The 20,434-nt window shown below is 44.3% G+C and overlaps 2 protein-coding genes across 3 annotated transcripts in view; one reads left to right on the top strand and one right to left on the bottom strand.

Moving 5' to 3' along the window:
* Positions 1–3,324, bottom strand: part of srp72 (signal recognition particle 72) — a 65,840-nt gene extending 62,516 nt beyond the window's left edge. The window contains exons 1-3 of the mRNA XM_055643805.1: positions 3,156–3,324; positions 2,537–2,657; positions 187–310 (exon numbers count right to left, since the gene is read on the bottom strand). Of these exons, the coding sequence (XP_055499780.1) occupies positions 187–310; positions 2,537–2,657; positions 3,156–3,252 (342 nt within the window). The 5' untranslated portion in view covers positions 3,253–3,324. The remainder of the gene's footprint in view (positions 1–186; positions 311–2,536; positions 2,658–3,155) is intronic.
* A 2,604-nt stretch (positions 3,325–5,928) lies between these two features.
* Positions 5,929–20,434, top strand: part of smim19 (small integral membrane protein 19) — a 41,472-nt gene continuing 26,966 nt past the window's right edge. For both annotated transcript variants that reach the window (XR_008724341.1, XM_055643787.1), the window contains exons 1-2: positions 5,929–6,098; positions 9,457–9,581. Coding sequence is in view for 1 of the 2 variants with exons in the window: in XM_055643787.1 (XP_055499762.1) it covers positions 5,944–6,098; positions 9,457–9,581 (280 nt within the window). In the remaining variant the exon portion in view is untranslated. The remainder of the gene's footprint in view (positions 6,099–9,456; positions 9,582–20,434) is intronic.

The following is a 20,434-nucleotide window of genomic DNA, read 5'->3' as shown; positions in this document are numbered from 1 at the left end:
CAGGAAACATGTTCCCGATGTTGGGGGAGTCCAGAACCAGGGGCCACAGTTTAAGAATAAGGGGTAAGCCATTTAGAATGGAGATGAGGAAACACTTTTTCACCCAAACAATACCTCTTTTGGCAGCTATGCCACCAGACATGCTGCATGCAGGATGATTACTTTAAGAGGAAAATATTTATATACCACTTGTGCATAAAGCTCCTTTAACTTGTCAGTCCTCTGATCGACAGCTTCAATGGTCTTCAGCGCAGATTCTATCCGATTCAGTCTGTATTCACAATATGCCTTCTCAAAGGCTATCACATCACTAGAAAGCAAATACAGGGGAGAGACAAGCTTAGTTTGAATGGGTTCAATACTAATATTTTTTGAATGACGTCACATGTGCGTATTCGTCTTTTTCCATCTCAACCACAGTTAGAGTGATACAGCGTGGAAACCTATTGAAATTCTACAGAGCTGTAATGTGATTTCCCGACCTTTATACCCAATGCCTCGATCAATGATGGCAAACAAACCATACGACTACCATTCTATCTGTTTGGTATAGAGTCAGAGTAATATAGCGTAGAAACAGGCCCTTAGGTCCAACTTTCCCACACCAGCCAACATGTCCCAGCTACACTAGTCCTATTTGCCCACATCTAACTTTTTCTTATACGATGGGATAGTCCCAGCCTCAACTACCACCTCCGGCAGCTTGTTCCATATACCCACCACCCGTTGCGTAAAAAAGTTACCCCTCAAATTCCTATTAAATCTTTTCCCCTACACCTTAAATCTATGTCTTCTGGTCCTTGATTCGCCTACTCTGTGCAAGAGACTCTGCATCTACCCGATCTATTCCTCCCATGATTTTATCCACCTCAATAAGATCACTCCTCATCCTCTTGCACTCCATGGAATAGAGTCCCAGCCTACTCAACCTCTCCCTATTGCTCAGGCCCTCTAGTCCTGGCAATATCCTTGTAAATCTTCTCTGCACCCTTTCCAGCTTGACCACATCTTTCCTATAACATGGTGCCCAAAACTGAACACAGTACAATTTAGGAACCACAATCCCTAAATCTGCTGAAATAAAATGCATGATTCCCTCGCTGTAAAACAAGGCACAGCAGCATGGAAATTTTTAGTTCAGGAGACAGAAATTTGTCTTTTAACAAATGTGGCTGAAGAAACGCAGCAAGCCTAATTCACGATCGTTTTATCATGAATCTGAAGAAGGGTCTCCACCCGAAATGTCTCCCATTCATTCTCTTCAGAGATACTGCCTGACCCGCTGAGTTACTCCAACATTTTGTGTCTACCTTCGATTTAAACCAGCATCTGCAGTTCTTTCCTACACAGCTCCATCATCCTCTGTTCCAGCAATGGAACAATTAAATTCTTACTTGCTGCAGCTTTACAGGCCCTTGCAGATGAATGTACAATAATAAAAGAATACAGTTAGTTAATAATAAGTAATAGTAGGAAATCAAACCATAGTGCGTAGTGCAACAAAAATAATATCCATAGTAGATCAGTTGCTGAGGTTAGTGTTGTGCAGTGTTCAAGCACCTGTTGCTGGGAAGAAGCTGTTCTTGAACCTGGAAGCCACGGTTCTCAGGCTCCTGTACCTTCCTCCTGATGGTAGCAGCGAGATGAGATCGTGGCCACTTCCACGTGTGCTTTTCCTAAGAATGAGCAGTCGGCCATTGGCTCTGCCATTGATAAAGTTCTGTGATTCCACCTCAGAGTCACTTTGCTGAGCTACCCCTAATTCCTTGACTATCTAGCATATATACACAAAAAAACACAAACTACCGGAGTAATTCAGTGCATTTCTGGAGGACTATCTCCAGAATATCCACTGCTGATCTGAATAACCTCAATGACTGACCTGGGATTCAGCAGTCCAAAGATCCACTAACCTCAGCAAGACGTTACTTAGCTCAGTCTAAACTGCCAATCCCTATTCTGAATCTGAATCCAGGTTGTAGACTCCTCAGTCAAAGGAACATTCGCCCGGCCACATAATCCTACAAGTTTCAATGAGACCTCACATTCTTCTGAAGCCTAGAAAATACAATCTCAGCTCCCCTCAAGGCAAACCATTCAGCCCTGGGACCAGCGTTGACTCTTTTCTGCACTGTTCATGTGCAAGGACATCCACTGTCAACAAAGGAGACACACCAGATTCAGCCCCAGCAAAACCCTATACATTTATAATTAAATACAAGACACAAAGAGCTGTAATAACTCAGTGTGTCAGATAGCATCTACGGAGAAAAGGAATAGATGACATTTCGGGTTGAAACCCTTCTTCAGACTGAGTGCCGGGGAAAGGGAAACGAGAGATATAGATGGTGATGCAGAGAGACATAAAAAAATGAATGAAAGATATGAAAAAAGGTAACGATAATAAATGAAAAAGGCCATTGATAGTTGTGGGTTAGGTGATAACGAGTTTAGCGCTGTGTGGAGAACTTCACCAAGAAAGACCAAAGTTCCCATTTTACTAATAATAAATCAAATGTGTTTCAGCGTATCATACCTGGATAGCACCTTACTGTGAGTGTGAATTACGTTTAGCGCTTCCTTGAAACTCCCACCGTGGACCAGGCAGACCACTTTACAATGTAGTGCAGTGACATCATCCTTGTCATCTTGCAGTACTAGAGAGAAAAATCAGTTTAATTAACGGTGATGAATCTCATCCACAACCAAGTGCAACAAACTCAAACAAATTAACAACTATTTCAAACGCTCCTGCGACAAAAAAAACATAGACACAGAACCATGCAGCAGAGGAACAGCTCGCCCGTCCCAATGTCCGTGCCGAACACGATGCCTGGTTACTGATCTCCTGCCTGCAGGTGATCCATATGTTCTCATTCCCTTGCATTAAAGGCCACTACTGTCATATCCGCCTGCACCACCTGCCCTGGCAGCACGTTACAGGCACCAACCAACATGTGGAAAACATTGCTCAGCACATCCTTACATTCCAATCAATGAGAGGGGACAAATCTTCCCCTTCCACCCCACCCCACAGGGCCCAGCATCGGCCAACACACCCGTGACCCCGACTCCGGACCCAAACCCTGGAGCCGGCCGTCTCGTTCGGCGCGTCCATCCGCGGGTCCCGTTCCTCCCGCCCCAGCGCCGCTCACTTTTGTTGAGAGACTTGAGGGCGCGGCTGTAATCGGCGGTCTGTCCGAAGCGATTCACCTCGGTCCACAGCGCCGTCAGTGGCGCTCCGCCCGCCATGGCTCGGCTCGGCCCTGTCCTGTCCTGTCCTGTCCTGCTGGCAGCTGTCGCCTGCACGGCCCGTCTGGTCTCGCCTCCCCCCGCCAGGAACACCGCCCCCCGCCGGCCGGAGACCAAAGCGCCACCTGTGGGTCGGATATATACAGGTATCTCAAGTCATAACGAGAATGGATAGGATAAATGTACAGAATCTTTTACCCAGAGTTGGGTTATGAAGAACCAGGGGACATAGGTTTAAAAATGAGCGAGGAAAGATGTAATATGAACCTGAGGGACATTTTTTGAATATGGAATGGTGTATGGAATGAGCTGCCAGAGGAGGTATGTGCAGGAAGGAACTGCAGATGCTGGTTTAACATGGACACAGAGTGCTGGAGTCAGGCGAGTCAGGCAGCATCTCTGGAGAACATGGATTGGTGATATTACGGGTCGGGACCCTTCATCAGTCTGAAGAAGTGTCCACCCGAAACGTCATCTGTCCAGAGATGCTGCCTGTCCCGCTGCCTGACTCCAGCATATTCCCTGAGGAGGTAGTTGAGATAGGGACATAGGTTTAGAGGGATATCCCTGTAACACAGGCAGGTGTGAGTACTGTAGATGTATCATGTTGGTCTGGTGTCTGTGCCAAAGATCTTATAGGGTGATTTCACTAAAGGTCACTGGAGCGTGGATCCGCACCCACGTGACCAAAATTCTCAGGTGGAGGATATGCTATCCATCCGGTACATGTTAGTGGATGGGAAAAATCGCATTTTCCCACCCGTTAAAAACATAGAAAACGGCGAGGTTGAGAGCTGCAATTTACTGTGCCAGTCGGGGTGACTGTGAGGCACAGCTACCTAGATTTACAGGGGGAAAAAAAGATAGCAAGTAAGGTAAATTCAAGAGGGAACTGAAGGTGCCTATCCACCGGAAGTCAGGAGCCGACAATTGCCGAGGATATTTAAAGGTCCAAAATATCGGGAAATATCGCGTTTTCCCGCTGAATTTCATCAAATGTAAGGCATTATATACTTTTTCTTTATTCATTTGTTAGATGAGAATTTTTAAAAGTGAAAAATCACTCAGTAAAAGTTCAAAATCGGCCATGGTTCTCAGGTTGGTTTTAACATGCAAAATCAAAACGCCTCTGAAGCTGCATTTACCATTTAAATAATGATAAACTATCAATGCATTTTTAAATAAATTTCACTCAGATGCAAGCTAAGGAATGTGATAATTATCAGCTGTCAGTTGGACAAAATTAGGACATTTTATTATTTCTTGTTTAAAGCCTGCACATTCACCCAAACAACTTATGTATTAATTGGGTGAATGTGCAGGCTTTAAACAAGAAATAATAAAATGTCCTAATTTTGTCCAACTGACAGCTGATAATTATCACATTCCTTAGCTTGCATCTGAGTGAAATTTATTTTAAAATGCATTGATAGTTTATCATTATTTAAATGGTAAATGCAGCTTCAGAGGCGTTTTGATTTTGCATGTTAAAACCAACCTGAGAACCATGGCCGATTTTGAACTTTTACTGAGTGATTTTTCACTTTTAAAAATTCTCATCTAACAAATGAATAAAGATAAAAAAGTATATAATGCCTTACTTTTGATGAAATTCAGCGGGAAAACGCGATATTTCCCGATATTTTGGACCTTTAAATATCCTCGGCAATTGTCGGCTCCTGACTTCCGGTGGATAGGCACCTTCAGTTCCCTCTTGAATTTACTTTACTTGCTATCTTTTTTTCCCCCTGTAAATCTAGGTAGCTGTGCCTCACAGTCACCCCGACTGGCACAGTAAATTGCAGCTCTCAACCTCGCCGTTTTCTATGTTTTTAACGGGTGGGAAAATGCGATTTTTCCCATCCACTAACATGTACCGGATGGATAGCATATCCTCCACCTGAGAATTTTGGTCACGTGGGTGCGGATCCACGCTCCAGTGACCTTTAGTGAAATCACCCTATAGCAGAGCAAGATAGACTACTCCTGCTAAATGCAATGGACTGACGTGTAGTACGCTATGGAGGGGACGTGGGCATTTTCCATGCCCATTTTAGCAACCTGAGCCAACCTAACCCGACCCGACTCGCACTGTAATCAATGTTGCGGGGCAACAGTTTGTGTGGGTCAGATTCATAAATCTGTCAGTTCAAACTATTTGTCAAGAATAAAATTTGATTCTGGTAGTTGTCTTTTTTAATGTTTTTTAAATCATTCTTTTTAAATGGCACACAAGCAGTGTTTGAGTTGATTTTGTAGTAACCGGAATCGACCCGACTCGCAGGGTGATTGACAGGGGGGACTTTTTGTGCGTGATTATAGGGTTAGATTCATAATTCTGATAGTTCATAATTCTGTTGATTCTTGTTAAATAATAAAATGTTTATAAACACACATACATGAAAATTATATAAATGTATATAACACACACAATTATATTTCTTCTAATCCAATAATGAACTTTATTTCAGACTAGACAAGGGACATTAAATAAGAAACATTGTCTTGGGGCACTCTCTCTCCCCGCTGCCCCGGGCCCCGCACTCTCTCTCCCCGCTGCCCCGGGCTTTGCTATAAGATCTTTGGTCTGTGCTGTTTGACACCGTCCACACAGTGGGCGGGGCCGGGGATCTTTCATCCGGAGCAAGCTTGCTATAGGATCTTTGGTTGTACGTGTCGTCCCAGGACCGGATGTGCGAGTTGTCCGGGGACCGGATGTGCGTTGATGCCGGCGCTGGGATGGACCAAAGGATGGATTACACGGTGCATGAGGCCTGGAACGACGCGACCAATGTTTACCTGATCGCGGTGCTGCTCAGCGTCGGGCTGCTGCTGTACGCCAGGAGGCGAGTGGGGCTCGGGCCGGAGGCGGAGATATGGGTGAAAGGGCAGGCACCGAGCGCTGGGGTAACTCCGCGGTCGGTCGGTATCGTCGTCACTCTGTGGGGCCAACATGGTCCTTCACAGAGAGTCGGGCAGGGGGGAACTGCTGATGGATGCTGGTTTCACCGAAGATAGACACGAAAAGCTGGAGTAACTCAGCGGGTCCTTCAGATACCCGTCCATGTTCTCCACAGCCGCTGTCTGACTCACTTAGTTACTCCAGCGCTAACTTTGTGTCTCTTTGTAAACCAGCATCTACAGTCCCTTGTGTCGACACATAACATAAAATATAGAACAGGAAGGGAAGTTTGTTGTGAAGATGATAGGTTCATAAGTGATGGCAGCAGAATGAGGCCATTCGGCCCATCAGGTCTGCTCTGCCATCCAATCATGGCTGATCTATCTTTCCCTCTCGATCCCATTCTCCTGCCTTCTCCCCAATGCCCCTGACACTGTACAAGAACCTGTCAATCTCCACCTTAAAAATATCCATTGACTTGGCCTCCACAGCTGTCTGTGGTAATGAATTCCACAGATTCACCACCCTTTGTCCAAAGAAATTCCTTCTCAGCTCCTTCCTAAAGTTGCATCCTTTTATTCTGAGGCTGACCTCTGGTCCTAGACTCTACTACTTGAACAAAGGGGACTGTGGAGGCATGAGGGAGGAGCTGGCCAAAGTTGACTGGAAAGAGGCCCTAGCTGGGATGACGGTGGACCATTTCTGGGAATAATCCAGAAGATTCAGGATCATTTTATTCCAAAGAGGAAGAAAGATTCTAAGGGGAGTAAGAGGTGACCGTGGCTGACAAGGGAAGTCAAGGACAGTATAAAATGAAAAGAGAAGACGTGTAACATAGCAAAGATGAGCGGGAAGCCAGAGGATTGGGTAACTTTTAAAGAGCAACAGAATGTAACTAAAAAGGCAGCATGGGGAGAAAAGATGAAGTACGAAGGTAAGCTATCCAAGAATATAAAGGAGGATAGTAAAAGCTTCTTTAGGTATGTGAAGAGGAAAAAAAAGTTAAGACAAATGTGGGTCCCTTTGAAGCAGAAACAGGTGAATTTATTAAGGGGAACAAGGAAATGGCAAATGAGTTGAACAAGTACTTTGTGTCTTCCTTAGTGAAGACAACCAATCTCCCATATGTAGGGGATCAGAGGACCTAGGGTGATGGAGGAACTGAAGGAAATTCACATTAGTTAGGAAATGGTGTTGGGTAGGCTGAAGGCTGATAAACCCTCATGGCCTGATGGTCTGCATCCCAGGGTACTCAAGGAGGTGGCTCTAGAAATCGTGGATACATTGGTGATCATTTTCCAACGTTCGATAGATTCTGGATCAGTTCCTGTGGATTGGAGGGTAGCTAATGTTATCCAACATTTCAAGAAAGGAGGGAGAGAGAAAGCATGGAATGATGCTGGAGTCAATTATAAAAGATGTAATAGCGGCGCATTTGGATAGCAGTAACTAGATCAGCCCAAGTCAGCATGGATTTAAATGGGGATATCATGCTTGACAAATCTCCTGGAATTTTTTGAGGATGTAACAAGTAAAATGGACAAGGGAGAGCCAGTGGATGTAGTGTGCCTGGACTTTCAAAAAACCTTTGATAAGGTCTCACACAGGAGATCAGTGGGCAAAATTAAAGCACATGGTATTAGGGGTAGGGTATTGACATGGATAGAAAATTGGTTGCAGGCAGTGACTAGTGGGGTACCGCAAGGCTCAATGCTCGGACCGCAGCTATTTATAATATATACATTAATGATTTAGATTAAGGAATTAAAGTAACATTAGCAAGTTTGCAGATGACGCAAAGCTGGGTGGAAGTATGAACTGTGAAGAAGATGCTATGAGGATGCAGAGTGATTTGGACAAGTTGGGTGAGTGGGCAGATGCATGGCAGATGCAGTATATAGTGGATAAATGTGAGGTTATCCACTTTGGTGGCAAGAACGGGAAGGCAGATTATTATCTGAATGGTGTCAGATTAGGAAAAGGGGAAGTACAACTAGAATTGAGTATATTTGTACATCAGTCACTGAAAGTAAGCATGCAGGTACAACAGGCAGTGAAGAAAGCTAAGAAAGCATGTTGGCCTTCATAACGAGAGGAGTTGAGTATAGGAGCAAAGAGATCCTTCTGTATTTGAACAGGGTCCTTGTGAGACCACACCTGGAGTATTGTGTGCAGTTTTGGTCTCCTAATTTGAGGAAGGATATTCTTGCTATTGAGGCAGTGCAGCCAGCGTAGGTTCACGAGGTTAATTCCCGGGATGGCGGGACTGTCATATAATGAAAGAATGGAGCGACTGGGCTTGTATTCACTGGAATTTAGAAGGATATCATAGAAATATAAAATTATTACGGGATTGGACATGCCAGATGTAGGAAACATGTTCCTGATGTTGGGGGAGTCCAGAACCAGGGGCCACAGTTTACGAATAAGGGGTAGGCCATTTCGAACTGAGATGAGGGAAATACTTTTTCACACACACAGTTGCGAATTTGTGGAATTCTCTGCCTCAGAAGGCAATGGAGGCCGATTCACTGGATGCATTCGAGAGAGTTCGATACAGCTCTTAGGGCTAGCGGAATCAAGGGGTATGGGGAGAAGGCAGGCATGGGTTACTGATTGTGGATGATCAGTCATGATCGCATTGAATGGCGGTACTGGCTCGAATGGCCTACTCCTGCACCTATTATCTATGTTACTCAAAAATGCTGGAGAAACTCAACAGGTGCAGCAGGATGAGGGGATATCTTGTAGAAACTTAATAAAGGACTGGACAAGCTAGATGCAGGAAAAAATGTTACCAATGTTGGGTGAGTCCAGAACCAGGGGCCACCGTCTTAGAATAAAGGGGAGGCCATTTAAGACTGAGGTGAGAAAAAAACTTTTTCATCCAGAGAGTTGTGAATTTATAGAATTCCCTGCCACAGAGGGCAGTGGAGGCCAAGCCACTGGATGGATTTAAGAGAGAGTTAGATAGAGCTCTAGGGGCTAGTGGAGTCAAGGGGTATGGGGAGAAGGCAGGCACGGGTTATTGATAGGGGACGATCAGCCATGATCACAATGAATGGCAGTGCTGGCTCGAAGGGCCGAATGCCCTCCCACTGCCTGCACCTATTTTCTATGTTTCTCTGTTTCTATCCTCATATTCATGACCTTGTTCTCTCTCCCTCTTAAGTATAAATAAAATGTGTGAGAATATTGAAGGGATTTTTGTGTGCCACGGTTTTTCTGCTGGATGCATGGTGAAGTGACCTTATTTATTTTATTACTTTGCTGACTTGGGGAAATTTCTCTGTTGCCTTTAGAAATAAAAGGAAGATCATGAGAATATTCACTGTCCCTGCTGCTGGTAATCACACTCCTGAGCCCAACTTTTATGACAACCTGCAGAAGGTTCGCTTACGCCAGCAACTGGATATGTACTCGATTGGTAAGCACGTGCAGCTTGACTGTAAAAATGTTTGATGTCAAGTATCTTGGGGAAGAAAGTTATTGGAAGAAATTATCTTTCATTTAATAAAATATTTTTTGGTCGGACATTTGATGTCGCTGGCGCCTGCTTCAATAACATTGTGACCTCTTGTTCATGCCTGCCGCTGTTGAATGCTGAGGTGCTTAGGAACTTCTCACAGATCAGTGGATCTCTGCAGTTCTCCACCTCACATGGGTGTCGAGGCTGGGACAATGAAGGTTGGGAACTGAGGGCTATGGGGAACTGCCATAAGAAGAGCTGCATTGATCATATTGATCACAGGCCTGAGGGGCTGTGTGGCTTACCCCTTTTCTTATTGCTCTGTTCTTAGAGTCCTACAGCACATAAATAGGCCCAACCACCCACCTCATCCATGCTGACCAACATCGTCATCTTAAGTTGGTCCCATTTCCTGTGTTTGGCCCAAACCCCTCTCAGCTTTTCCTATACATGTGTCTATCCAAATGTCTTTTAAATGTAGTATTGTATTTATCTGTACAGCTTCCTCTGGCAGCTTGTTCCCTGACTGATGAAGACCAGCATGCCAAAAGCCCTCTTCATCACACTGTTCCCTTCCAGACTTGTTAGCTTTCAGTTTTTTCCACCTCTCTACCTTTGAACATGTTGCTTAAATATCTCTTACATAGAAACATAGAAAATAGGTGCAGGAGGAGGCCATTCAACCCTTCGAGCCAGCACCACCATTCATTGCGATCATGGTGATTGTCCCCAATCAATAACCCGTGCCTGCCTTCTCCCCATATCCCTTGATTCCACTAGCCCCTAGGGCTCTATCTAACTCTCTCTTAAATCCATCCAGTGATTTGGCTTCCACTGCCTTCTGTGGCAGGGAATTCCACAAATTCACAACTCTCTGGGTGAAAATGTTTTTTTCTGACCACAATCTTAAATGGCCTTCGGCACGGACTTGTAGGGCCGAGATGGCCTGTTTCCGTGCTGTAATTGTTATATGGTTATATGGCCTCCCCTTTATTCTAAGACTGTGGCCCCTGGTTCTGGACTCGCCCAACATTGGGAAATTTTTTCCTGCATCTAGCTTGTCCAGTCCTTTTATAATTTTATATGTTTCTATAAGATCTCCCCTCATCCTTCTAAACTCCAGTGAATACAAGCCTAGTCTTTTCAATCTTTCCTCATATGACAGTCCCTCCATCCCAGGGATCAATCTCGTGAACCTACGCTGCACTGCCTCATGCTCACAAGGATGTCCTTCCGCAAATTAGGAGACCAAAACTGTACGCAATACTCCAGATGTGGTCTTACCAGAGCCCTATACAACTGCAGAAGAACCTCTCTACTCCTATACTGAAATCCTCTTGTTATGAAGGCCAACATTTCATTAGCTTCACTGCCTGCTGTACCTGCACCGCAACTTTCAGTGACCGGTGTACAAGGACACCCGGGTCTCGCTGTACCCCCCCCCCCCCCCCCCCTTACCTAACCTAACCCCATTGAGATAATAATCTGCTCACTTGTTTTTTGCCACCAAAGTGGATAACCTCACATTTATCTACATTATACTGCATCTGCCATGGATCTGCCCACTCACTCAACCTGTCAAGGTCACCCTGCAACCTCCTAACAACCTCTTCACAGTTCACACTGTCACCCAGCTTTGTGTCATCCGCAAACTTGCTAGTGTTGCTCCTAATTCCCTCCAAATCATTAATATATATGGTAAACAGTTGCTGCCCCAACACCGAGCCTCATGGCACTCCGCTCGCCACTGCCTGCCATTCTGAAAAGGACCCGTTCACTCCTACTCTTTGCTTCCTGTCTGCCAACCAATTTTCTATCCACGTCAACACTCTACCCCCAGTACCATACGCTCTAATTTTAGTCACCAGTCTCCCGTGCAGGACCTTATCAAAGGCTTCCTGAAAGTCTAGATACACTACATCCACTGGCTCCCCTTCATCCATTTTACTTGTCACATCCTCAAAAAATTCCAGAAGACTAGTCAAGCATGATTTTCCTTTTATAAATCCATGCTGACTTGGACTAATCCTTTTACTGCTATCCAAATGCCCCTTTATTACCTCTTTAATAATTGACTCCAGCATCTTTTCCACCACCGAAGTCAGGCTAACTGGTCTGTAATTCCCCGTTTTCTCTCTCGTTCCTTTCTTGAAAAGTGGGATAACATTAACTATCCTCCAACCCACAGGAACTGATCCTGAATCTATTGAACAGTGGAAAATGATCACCAATGCGTCCATTATTTCCAGAGCCACCTCCCTGAGGACCCTGGGATGCAGACCATCAGGCCCCGGTGATTTATCATCCTTCAGTCCCATTAGCCTACCCAATACTATTTCTCTCCTAATGAAAATTTATTTCAGCTCCTCGACCCCCTTAGATCCTCTGTCCTCCAGTACTTCTGGGTGATTGTTTGTGTCTTCCTTAGTGAAGACAGATCCGAAGTACCTGTTCAACTCATCTACCATTTCCTTGTTCCCCATAATAATTTCACCCGTGTCTGCCTTCAAGGGACCCACATTTGACTTTGCTACTCTTTTTCCCTTAACATATCTAAAGAAGCTTTTACTGTCCTTCTTTATATTCCTGGCCAGCTTCTCTTCGTACTTCATCTTTTCAGCTCGTATTGCCCGTTTTGTTTCCTTCTGTTGTCCTATGAAAGTTTCCCAATCCTCTGACTTCTGGCTAATCTTTGCTGTGTTATACGTCTTTTCTTTTAGTTTAATTCTATCCCTAACTTCTCTTGTCAGCCACGGTTGCCTCCTACTCCCCTTAGAATCTTTCTTCCTTTTTGGAATGAAATGATTCTGTATCTTCCAGATTATGCCTAGAAATTCCTGCCATTGCTGTTCCACTGTCATTCATGCTAGTATCCCTTTCCAGTCTACCTTGGCCAGCCCCTCTCTTATGCCTTCATAATCCCCTTTGTTCTTAACCATGCTTTCATCTCACTGAGTGTCAAAACTGGCCCTGCCTAAATTCTAACATTGCTGATATACGATCCCAACTGCAGTTAGCAGGATCTTCCAACTTGCTCCTGTCTCTGGAATTTCTGACCTCCCTCTTGGCTGCTCTAGTTCATGGTCGCCCTACCCTGGGTAAAATACTCTGTATTTATCCCATCAACGTCCCTTATGGTTTTATACGACTCTTTAAGATGATCCATCAGCCTGCTGTGCCCCAAGGAATAAATTCCTAGCCTGCACAACATCTCCTTGGAGCTCAGGCCTCAAGTCCCGACAACATTCTCATAAATCCGTACTGCACCCTTTCCACCTTAATGGCATCTTTTTGTAGCAAAACTAAACAAAATGCTCCAAGTCTGGCCTCACCAATGTCTTATACAGCTGTAACAAATGACTAAAATTCCCTACTCAATTTCGTAACGGACGAAGGCCAGCATGCCTTAAGTCTTTCTCACCACTCTGTGCCACCACTCTCATGGAACAATGTACATGAGCTCCGAGATCCCTCTGCTGTACAACACTCCAAAAAGCCCTCCCATTCACCTGCCTAGTTTGAGTCCCAAAAATGCGATATCTCACACTTATTCTAGGAATTCTCTCTGTTGTATCAGGTATTCACATATAGTCCAGATTTTACTATGGAAACTATTTGTTGCTGAACAAATGTCTAAATCTTTGTAATAATTTTTCTCTCTCTTGTACTATTTATAAAGATTCACATGTTTTCCCGGTTTACATGTTTTTAACTTGTTTCTCAACCAGTCCTGTCACACAAATGATTTACACAAAGTGCTTGAGTAACTCAGTGGGACAGGCAATATCTCAGGAGAGAAGGAATGGGTGACGTTTCAAGACCCTTCAGACCCGAAATGTCACCCATTCCTTCTCTCCAGAGATGCTGCCTGTCCCGCTGAGTTACTCCAGCACTCTGTGTCTATGTTTGGTTTAAACCAGCACCTGCAATTCCTTCGTACACACAAATGATTTATGTACACCTATCCCAGGACCTATGCTCCTGTTAGAATTTTGGCTGGATCTCTTAATAAAATTATTGTTATCAACATTCCAGCTGTCAGGTGAGAAAATACTATTATAACTTACACCCTATAAAATGTCACCTTGAGCTTTAAAGTTGTGGTGTAGAATGCTTTAACATCAGCCATTGTTGACTGAATGATTGTGCATAGTTAAAGACCGCAATGCACTAGGCATATTATAACAGAATCCAATATAGATCCAGATGTAGAGATTCCAACTGAGAAACGTGAAATGCAAGCTCAAACCTGCTCCAGAAATAACGTTATTTGTTAATTATTATTAGTCCTGGAAATATTTTCATATTGGTCATGTTGTTAAGGGTTTGATTGCGATGTTGGACTGGTTACGTGGTAGTTGCCCAATGACAGAGGGCTTGGGCTGTAGATCCAGATGAGAGATTCCAACTGAGCAAGGAATTAGGCACATTAGGCTCCAGGGAGCCGTTGGTGCGAGGAGGACTTAGTCCTGGAGCTGTGAGTGGTCATGTTGCGCGGGTTTGCTTGCGATGAGGCCTGGTTACGCCGTTGGTGCTGAGGAGGGCTTGGGCTGGAGCTGTGGGGAAGGGTGGGCAGGCAAGGACTTAGGCACATTAGGCAGGGGAGCCGTTGGTGCGAGGAGGACTTACCTGGAGCTGTGAGTATAAAAACAGCGCGGGGTTTGCTTCTACAGAGGCCCGGGGAGCCGTTGGTGAGAGGAGGAGTTACCTGGAGCTGTGAGTATAAAAACAGCGCGGGGCTTGCTTCTACAGAGGCCCGGGGAGCCGTTGGTGAGAGGAGGACTTACCTGGAGCTGTGAGTATAAAAACAGCGCGGGGCTTGCTTCTACAGAGGCCCGGGGAGCCGTTGGTGAGAGGTGGAGTTACCTGGAGCTGTGAGTATAAAAACAGCGCGGGGCTTGCTTCTACAGAGGCCCGGGGAGCCGTTGGTGAGAGGAGGAGTTACCTGGAGCTGTGAGTTACCCAAATCTGCAACGTTCCATCTCACTTCCAGAGAAGGATTCTGATTCTGGTGGAAGCCTCTGATTGGTGGAAGAGGACCAGCGGAAGCAGCTGATTGGCTGATTGGCTTGTATTGTATTTGTATTGTAATTGTAAGGCTTTATTGTATTTGGATAAGGGGGAGAATGAAGGCCAGGGCAGTTTACTGTTCTGGATGTCAGATGTGGGAGGTCATGGAGTCGGAGTGCCCTCCAGACGTCCACATCTGCGCAAGGTGCGTCGAGATGGGGCTCCTAAGGGACCGTGTCAGGAACCTGGAACAGCAACTCGATGACTTCTGTCTGCTCAGGGAGAGTGGTCACTCCAAGACCACGGGAGACAGAAAACTGGGTCACAGTTAGGAAGGGCAACGGGCAGAGGCAGGGACTGGTGAGTACCCCGGTGGCTGTACACCTTGGAAATAAGTACTCATGCTTGAGTAAGGGTGGGGGAGACAGCCTACCTGGGGGCAGTGACAGCAGCCGGGTCTCTGGCACAAAGACCGGTCCGGTTGCTCAGAAGGGTAAGGAAAAGAAGGGGAGGGCAATTGTAATAGAAACATAGAAACATAGACATAGAAACATAGAAATTAGGTGCAGGAGTAGGCCATTCGGCCCTTCGAGCCTGCACCGCCATTTAATATGATCATGGCTGATCATCCAACTCAGTATCCCGTACCTGCCTTCTCTCCATACCCTCTGATCCCCTTGGCCACAAAGGCCACATCTAACTCCCTCTTAAATATAGCCAATGAACTGGCCTCAACTACCCTCTGTGGCAGAGAGTTCCAGAGATTTACCACTCTCTGTGTGAAAAAAGTTCTCCTCATCTCGGTTTTAAAGGATTTCCCCCTTATCCTTAAGCTGTGATCCCTTGTCCTGGACTTCCCCAACATCGGGAACAATCTTCCTGCATCTAGCCTGTCCAACCCCTTAAGAATTTTGTAAGTTTCTATAAGATCCCCTAATAGGGGACTCTATAGTCAGGGGGTCGGATAGGCAATTCTGTGGACGCAGACAGGAGTCCCGGATGGTAGTTTGCCTCCCTGGTGCCAGGGTCAGGGATGTGTCTGAACGTGTCCAAGAAATCCTGAAATGGGAGGGAGAGGAGCCTGAGGTTGTGGTGCATATAGGTACCAATGACATAGGTAAAAAAAGAGAAGAGGTCCTGAAAGAAGAATTTAGGGAGTTAGGTAGAGAGTTAAGGAGAAGGACTGGAAAGGTAACAATCTCAGGATTACTGCCTGTGCCACGCGACAGTGAGAGTAGGAATGGAGCGAAGTGGAGGATAAATGCGTGGATGAGGGACTGGTGCAGTGGGTATGGATTCAAGTTTCTGTATCATTGGGACCTCTTTTGGGGAAGGTGCGACCTGTACAGAAAGGACGGGTTGCACTTGAACTCAAGGGGGACCAATATCCTGGCGGGGAGATTTGCAAAGGCTACTGGGGAGACTTTAAACTAGTATGGTTGGGGGTAGGGACTCAAATTGGGAAAGCTAGCAGTCAGTGTGTTAAGCAGGGGGCAGAGAATGGTAGCACTCTGACCCAAAATGTAGGGGAGAGAGAAGAAAAAGAAAATAATCAGAGAATAAGAGAGGGTGGGTTTCTTAAATGTGTATATTTTAATGCTAGGAGCATTGTAAGAAAAGTGGATGAACTTAGAGCCTGGATTGACACCTGGAAGTATGATGTTGTGGCGATCAGTGAATCATGGTTGCAGGAGGGCTGTGATTGGAAACTAAATATTCCAGGATTTCGTTGCTTCAGGTGTGATAGAATTGGAGGGGCAAGAGGTGGAGGTGTTGCATTGCTTATCAGGGAAGATATTACAGCAGTGCTTTGGCAGGATAGATTAGAGGGCTCGTCTAGGGAGGCTATTTGGGTGGAACTGAGAAATGGGAAAGGGGTAGCAACACTTATAGGGGTGTATTATAGACCGCCAAATGGGGAACGAGAATTGGAAGAGCAAATATGTAAGGAGATTGCAGATATTAGTAGTAAGCACAAGGTAGTGATTGTGGGAGATTTCAATTTTCCACACATAGACTGGGAAACACATTCTGTAAATGGGCTGGATGGGTTGGAGTTTGTAAAATGTGTGCAGGATAGTTTTTTTTGCAACAATACATAGAAGTACCTACTAGAGAAGGGGCGGTACTGGACCTCCTGTTAGGAAATGAGATGGGTCAGGTGGCAGAGGTATGCGTTGGGGAACAGTTCGGGTCCAGTGATCACAATACCATTAGTTTCAATATAATTATGGAGAGGGACAAAACTGGACCTAGGGTTGAGATTTTTGATTGGAGAAAGGCTAACTTTGAGGAGATGCGAAAGGATTTAAAAGGAGTAAATTGGGACAGTTTGTTTTATGGGAAAGATGTGGAAGAGAAATGGAGTACATTTAAAGGTGACATTTTAAGAGTACAGAATCTTTATGTCCCTGTTCGGTTGAAAGGAAATCGTAAAAATTGTAAAGAGCCATGGTTTTCAAGGGAAATTGGACACTTGGTTCCGAAAAAGAGGGAGATCTACAATGATTATAGGCAGCATGGAGTAAATGAGGTGCTTGAGGAGTATAAAAAATGTAAAAAGAATCTTAAGAAAGAAATTAGAAAAGCTAAAAGAAGATATGAGGTTGCTTTGGCAAGTAAGGTAAAAGTAAATCTGAAGGGTTTCTACCGTTATATTAATAGCAAAAGGATAACGAGGGATAAAATTGGTCCATTAGAGAGTCAGAGTGGACAACTATCTGCAGAGCCAAAAGAGATGGGGGAGATATTGAACAGTTTCTTTTCTTCGGTATTCACCAAGGAGAAGGATATTGAATTATGTGAGGTAAGGGAAACAAGTAGAGTAGCTATGGAAACTATGAGGATCAAAGAAGAGGAAGTACTGACACTTTTGAGAAATATAAAAGTGGATAAGTCTCCAGGTTCGGACAGGATATTCCCTAGGACATTGAGGGAAGTTAGTGTAGAAATAGCAGGGGCTATGGCAGAAATATTTCAAATGTCATTAGAAACGGGAATAGTGCCGGAGGATTGGCGTACTGCGCATGTTGTTCCATTGTTTAAAAAGGGGGCTAAGAGTAAACCTAGCAATTATAGACCTGTTAGTTTGACGTCAGTGGTGGGCAAATTAATGGAAAGAATACTTAGAGATAATATATATAAGCATCTGGATAAACAGGGTCTGATTAGGAACAGTCAACATGGATTTGTGCCTGGAAGGTCATGTTTAACTAATCTTCTTGAATTTTTTGAAGATGTTACTCGGGAAATTGATGAGGGTAAAGCAGTGGATGTTGTGTATATGGACTTCAGTAAGGCCTTTGACAAGGTTCCTCATGGAAGGTTGGTTAAGAAGGTTCAATGGTTGGGTATTAATGGTGGAGTAGCAAGATGGATTCAACAGTGACTGAATGGGAGATGCCAGAGAGTAATGGTGGATGGTTGTTTGTCAGGTTGGAGACCAGTGACGAGTGGGGTGCCACAGGGATCTGTGTTGGGTCCACTGTTGTTTGTCATGTACATCAATGATCTGGATGATGGTGTGGTAAATTGGAGTAGTAAGTATGCAGATGATACTAAGATAGGTGGGGTTGCGGGTAATGAAGTAGAGTTTCAAAGTCTACAGAGAGATTTATGCCAGTTGGAAGAGTGGGCTGAAAGATGGCAGATGGAGTTTAATGCTGATAAGTGTGAGGTGCTACATCTTGGCAGGACAAATCAAAATAGGACGTACATGGTAAATGGTAGGGAATTGAAGAATGTAGGTGAACAGAGGGATCTGGGAATAACTGTGCACAGTTCCCTGAAAGTGGAATCTCATGTAGATAGGGTGGTAAAGAAAGCTTTTGGTGTGCTGGCCTTTATAAATCAGAGCATTGAGTATAGAAGTTGGGATGTAATGTTAAAATTGTACAAGGCATTGGTGAGGCCAATTCTGGAGTATGGTGTACAATTTTGGTCGCCTAATTATAGGAAGGATGTCAACAAAATAGAGAGAGTACAGAGGAGATTTACTAGAATGTTGCCTGGGTTTCAGCAACTAAGTTACAGAGAAAGGTTGAACAAGTTAGGGCTTTATTCTTTGGAGCGCAGAAGGTTAAGGGGGGACTTGATAGAGGTTTTTAAAATGATGAGGGGGATAGACAGAGTTGACGTGGAAAAGCTTTTCCCACTGAGAGTAGGGAAGATTCAAACAAGGGGACATGACATGAGAATTAAGGGACAGAAGTTTAGGGGTAACATGAGGGGGAACTTCTTTACTCAGAGAGTGGTAGCTGTGTGGAATGAGCTTCCAGTGAAGGTGGTGGAGGCAGGTTCGTTTTTATCATTTAAAAATAAATTGGATAGTTATATGGATGGGAAGGGAATGGAGGGTTATGGTCTGAGTGCAGGTATATGGGACTAGGGGGGATTATGTGTTCGGCACGGACTAGAAGGGTCGAGATGGCCTGTTTCCGTGCTGTAATTGTTATATGGTTATATATGTTATATGGTTATATGACTTTATTAATTGGAGGTTGATCTTATAGAGGTGTATAAAGTCATTCGGGGAGTATTGAAAATCGTGGTTTTCACAAAGTCTTTGATAAGGTGCCACATGTGAGACTGCTAAGGAAGATAGTTCATAGGAAGATAGATACAACCCATAGTTGTAATGGAAGATTATTATATCGTTCAAGGAATCTTTCCTCTAGCCACTATGATTGAAGACAGGAGTAAGGAGATAATTTCGATACGCATGCAAGCTCTCCGTGAGACATTCAAAGCCGTCCAAAGAGAAATCTTCAAAACAGTCTCTGAATTAATAGTTTCTGTATTGTCGTAGTAAGATATTCATCCAAACTGCTTCTCGGTTAAGTACATTTTGGCCTTACTCGTAGTCAAACTTGAGCATGGTGGAACTTGTGCATGTTGGAAAGCTGTGCCTTCTCCTCCATGCTTCCTCCAACTAAAACTAAAAACTACTAGCGTCTGCGTGAGAATCCCAGCCGCAAACACGCCTCCGACTACGTAATAAATCCCATCCATATAATTACAGGCAGATATAATTTAAAGGTACACAAAAATGTTGGAGAAACTCAGCGGGTGCAGCAGCATCTATGGAGCGAAGGAAATAGGAACGTTTCGGGCCGAAACCCTTCTTCAGACATTATAACATACTGAGTTAAGCTAAATGGCTACTACATACCAGCCCCTAATTGTTCTGACTATATAACAAAGCAATTACTAATAGACATTAAAAAAGGTAGCTATAAAAACTTAACATATATCAAAAAACAAAAAAAATTATATATCCGCATTCAGACTTCTTTAGCGGTTCTTCCATCTTCACCATCGCCTTCTAGAAGCAAGCGTAACTTGGTTATTGGTCTTATTAAAACATTGTTCGTAGTCTGAAGTCGTACCGTGTGCACCAAACCCTTAACATCAGGCTTGATACCCAGTATATAGTCCAAAACACAAAAGTCCAAAGTTTTGACAGCATGAAACTTCTTCCTCCATGTCCAATCAATTCATGAATATGTCGTAACAATAATGTTGATATGTGAAAGTCCTTCGAGAGAATAATAGGATGTTTAGCCTCTTCAGGCATTGCCAATCTATTTAGGCGACCACCCACTCTCAGAAGTCCTTCCTCCAATACTGGATCAAATTGACTGTTTCTTTTGACACCATGTACTCCAGCTTCTAATGTCGATATTTCTTCTTTGCATTTCTGTTTTTGACAAAAAGTGATAATCGCGTTTTCCCATTTGAGGAGATCATCAAGATGTAAACCCTGTACGTCGTACGATGCCTAAAAAACTTGCATCTCCTTT

This window comes from Leucoraja erinacea, chromosome 1, assembly GCF_028641065.1.
Source record: "Leucoraja erinacea ecotype New England chromosome 1, Leri_hhj_1, whole genome shotgun sequence".
NCBI classification, from domain to species: Eukaryota; Metazoa; Chordata; class Chondrichthyes; order Rajiformes; family Rajidae; genus Leucoraja; species Leucoraja erinaceus.
This window is presented reverse-complemented; position numbering and strand designations above follow the sequence as displayed.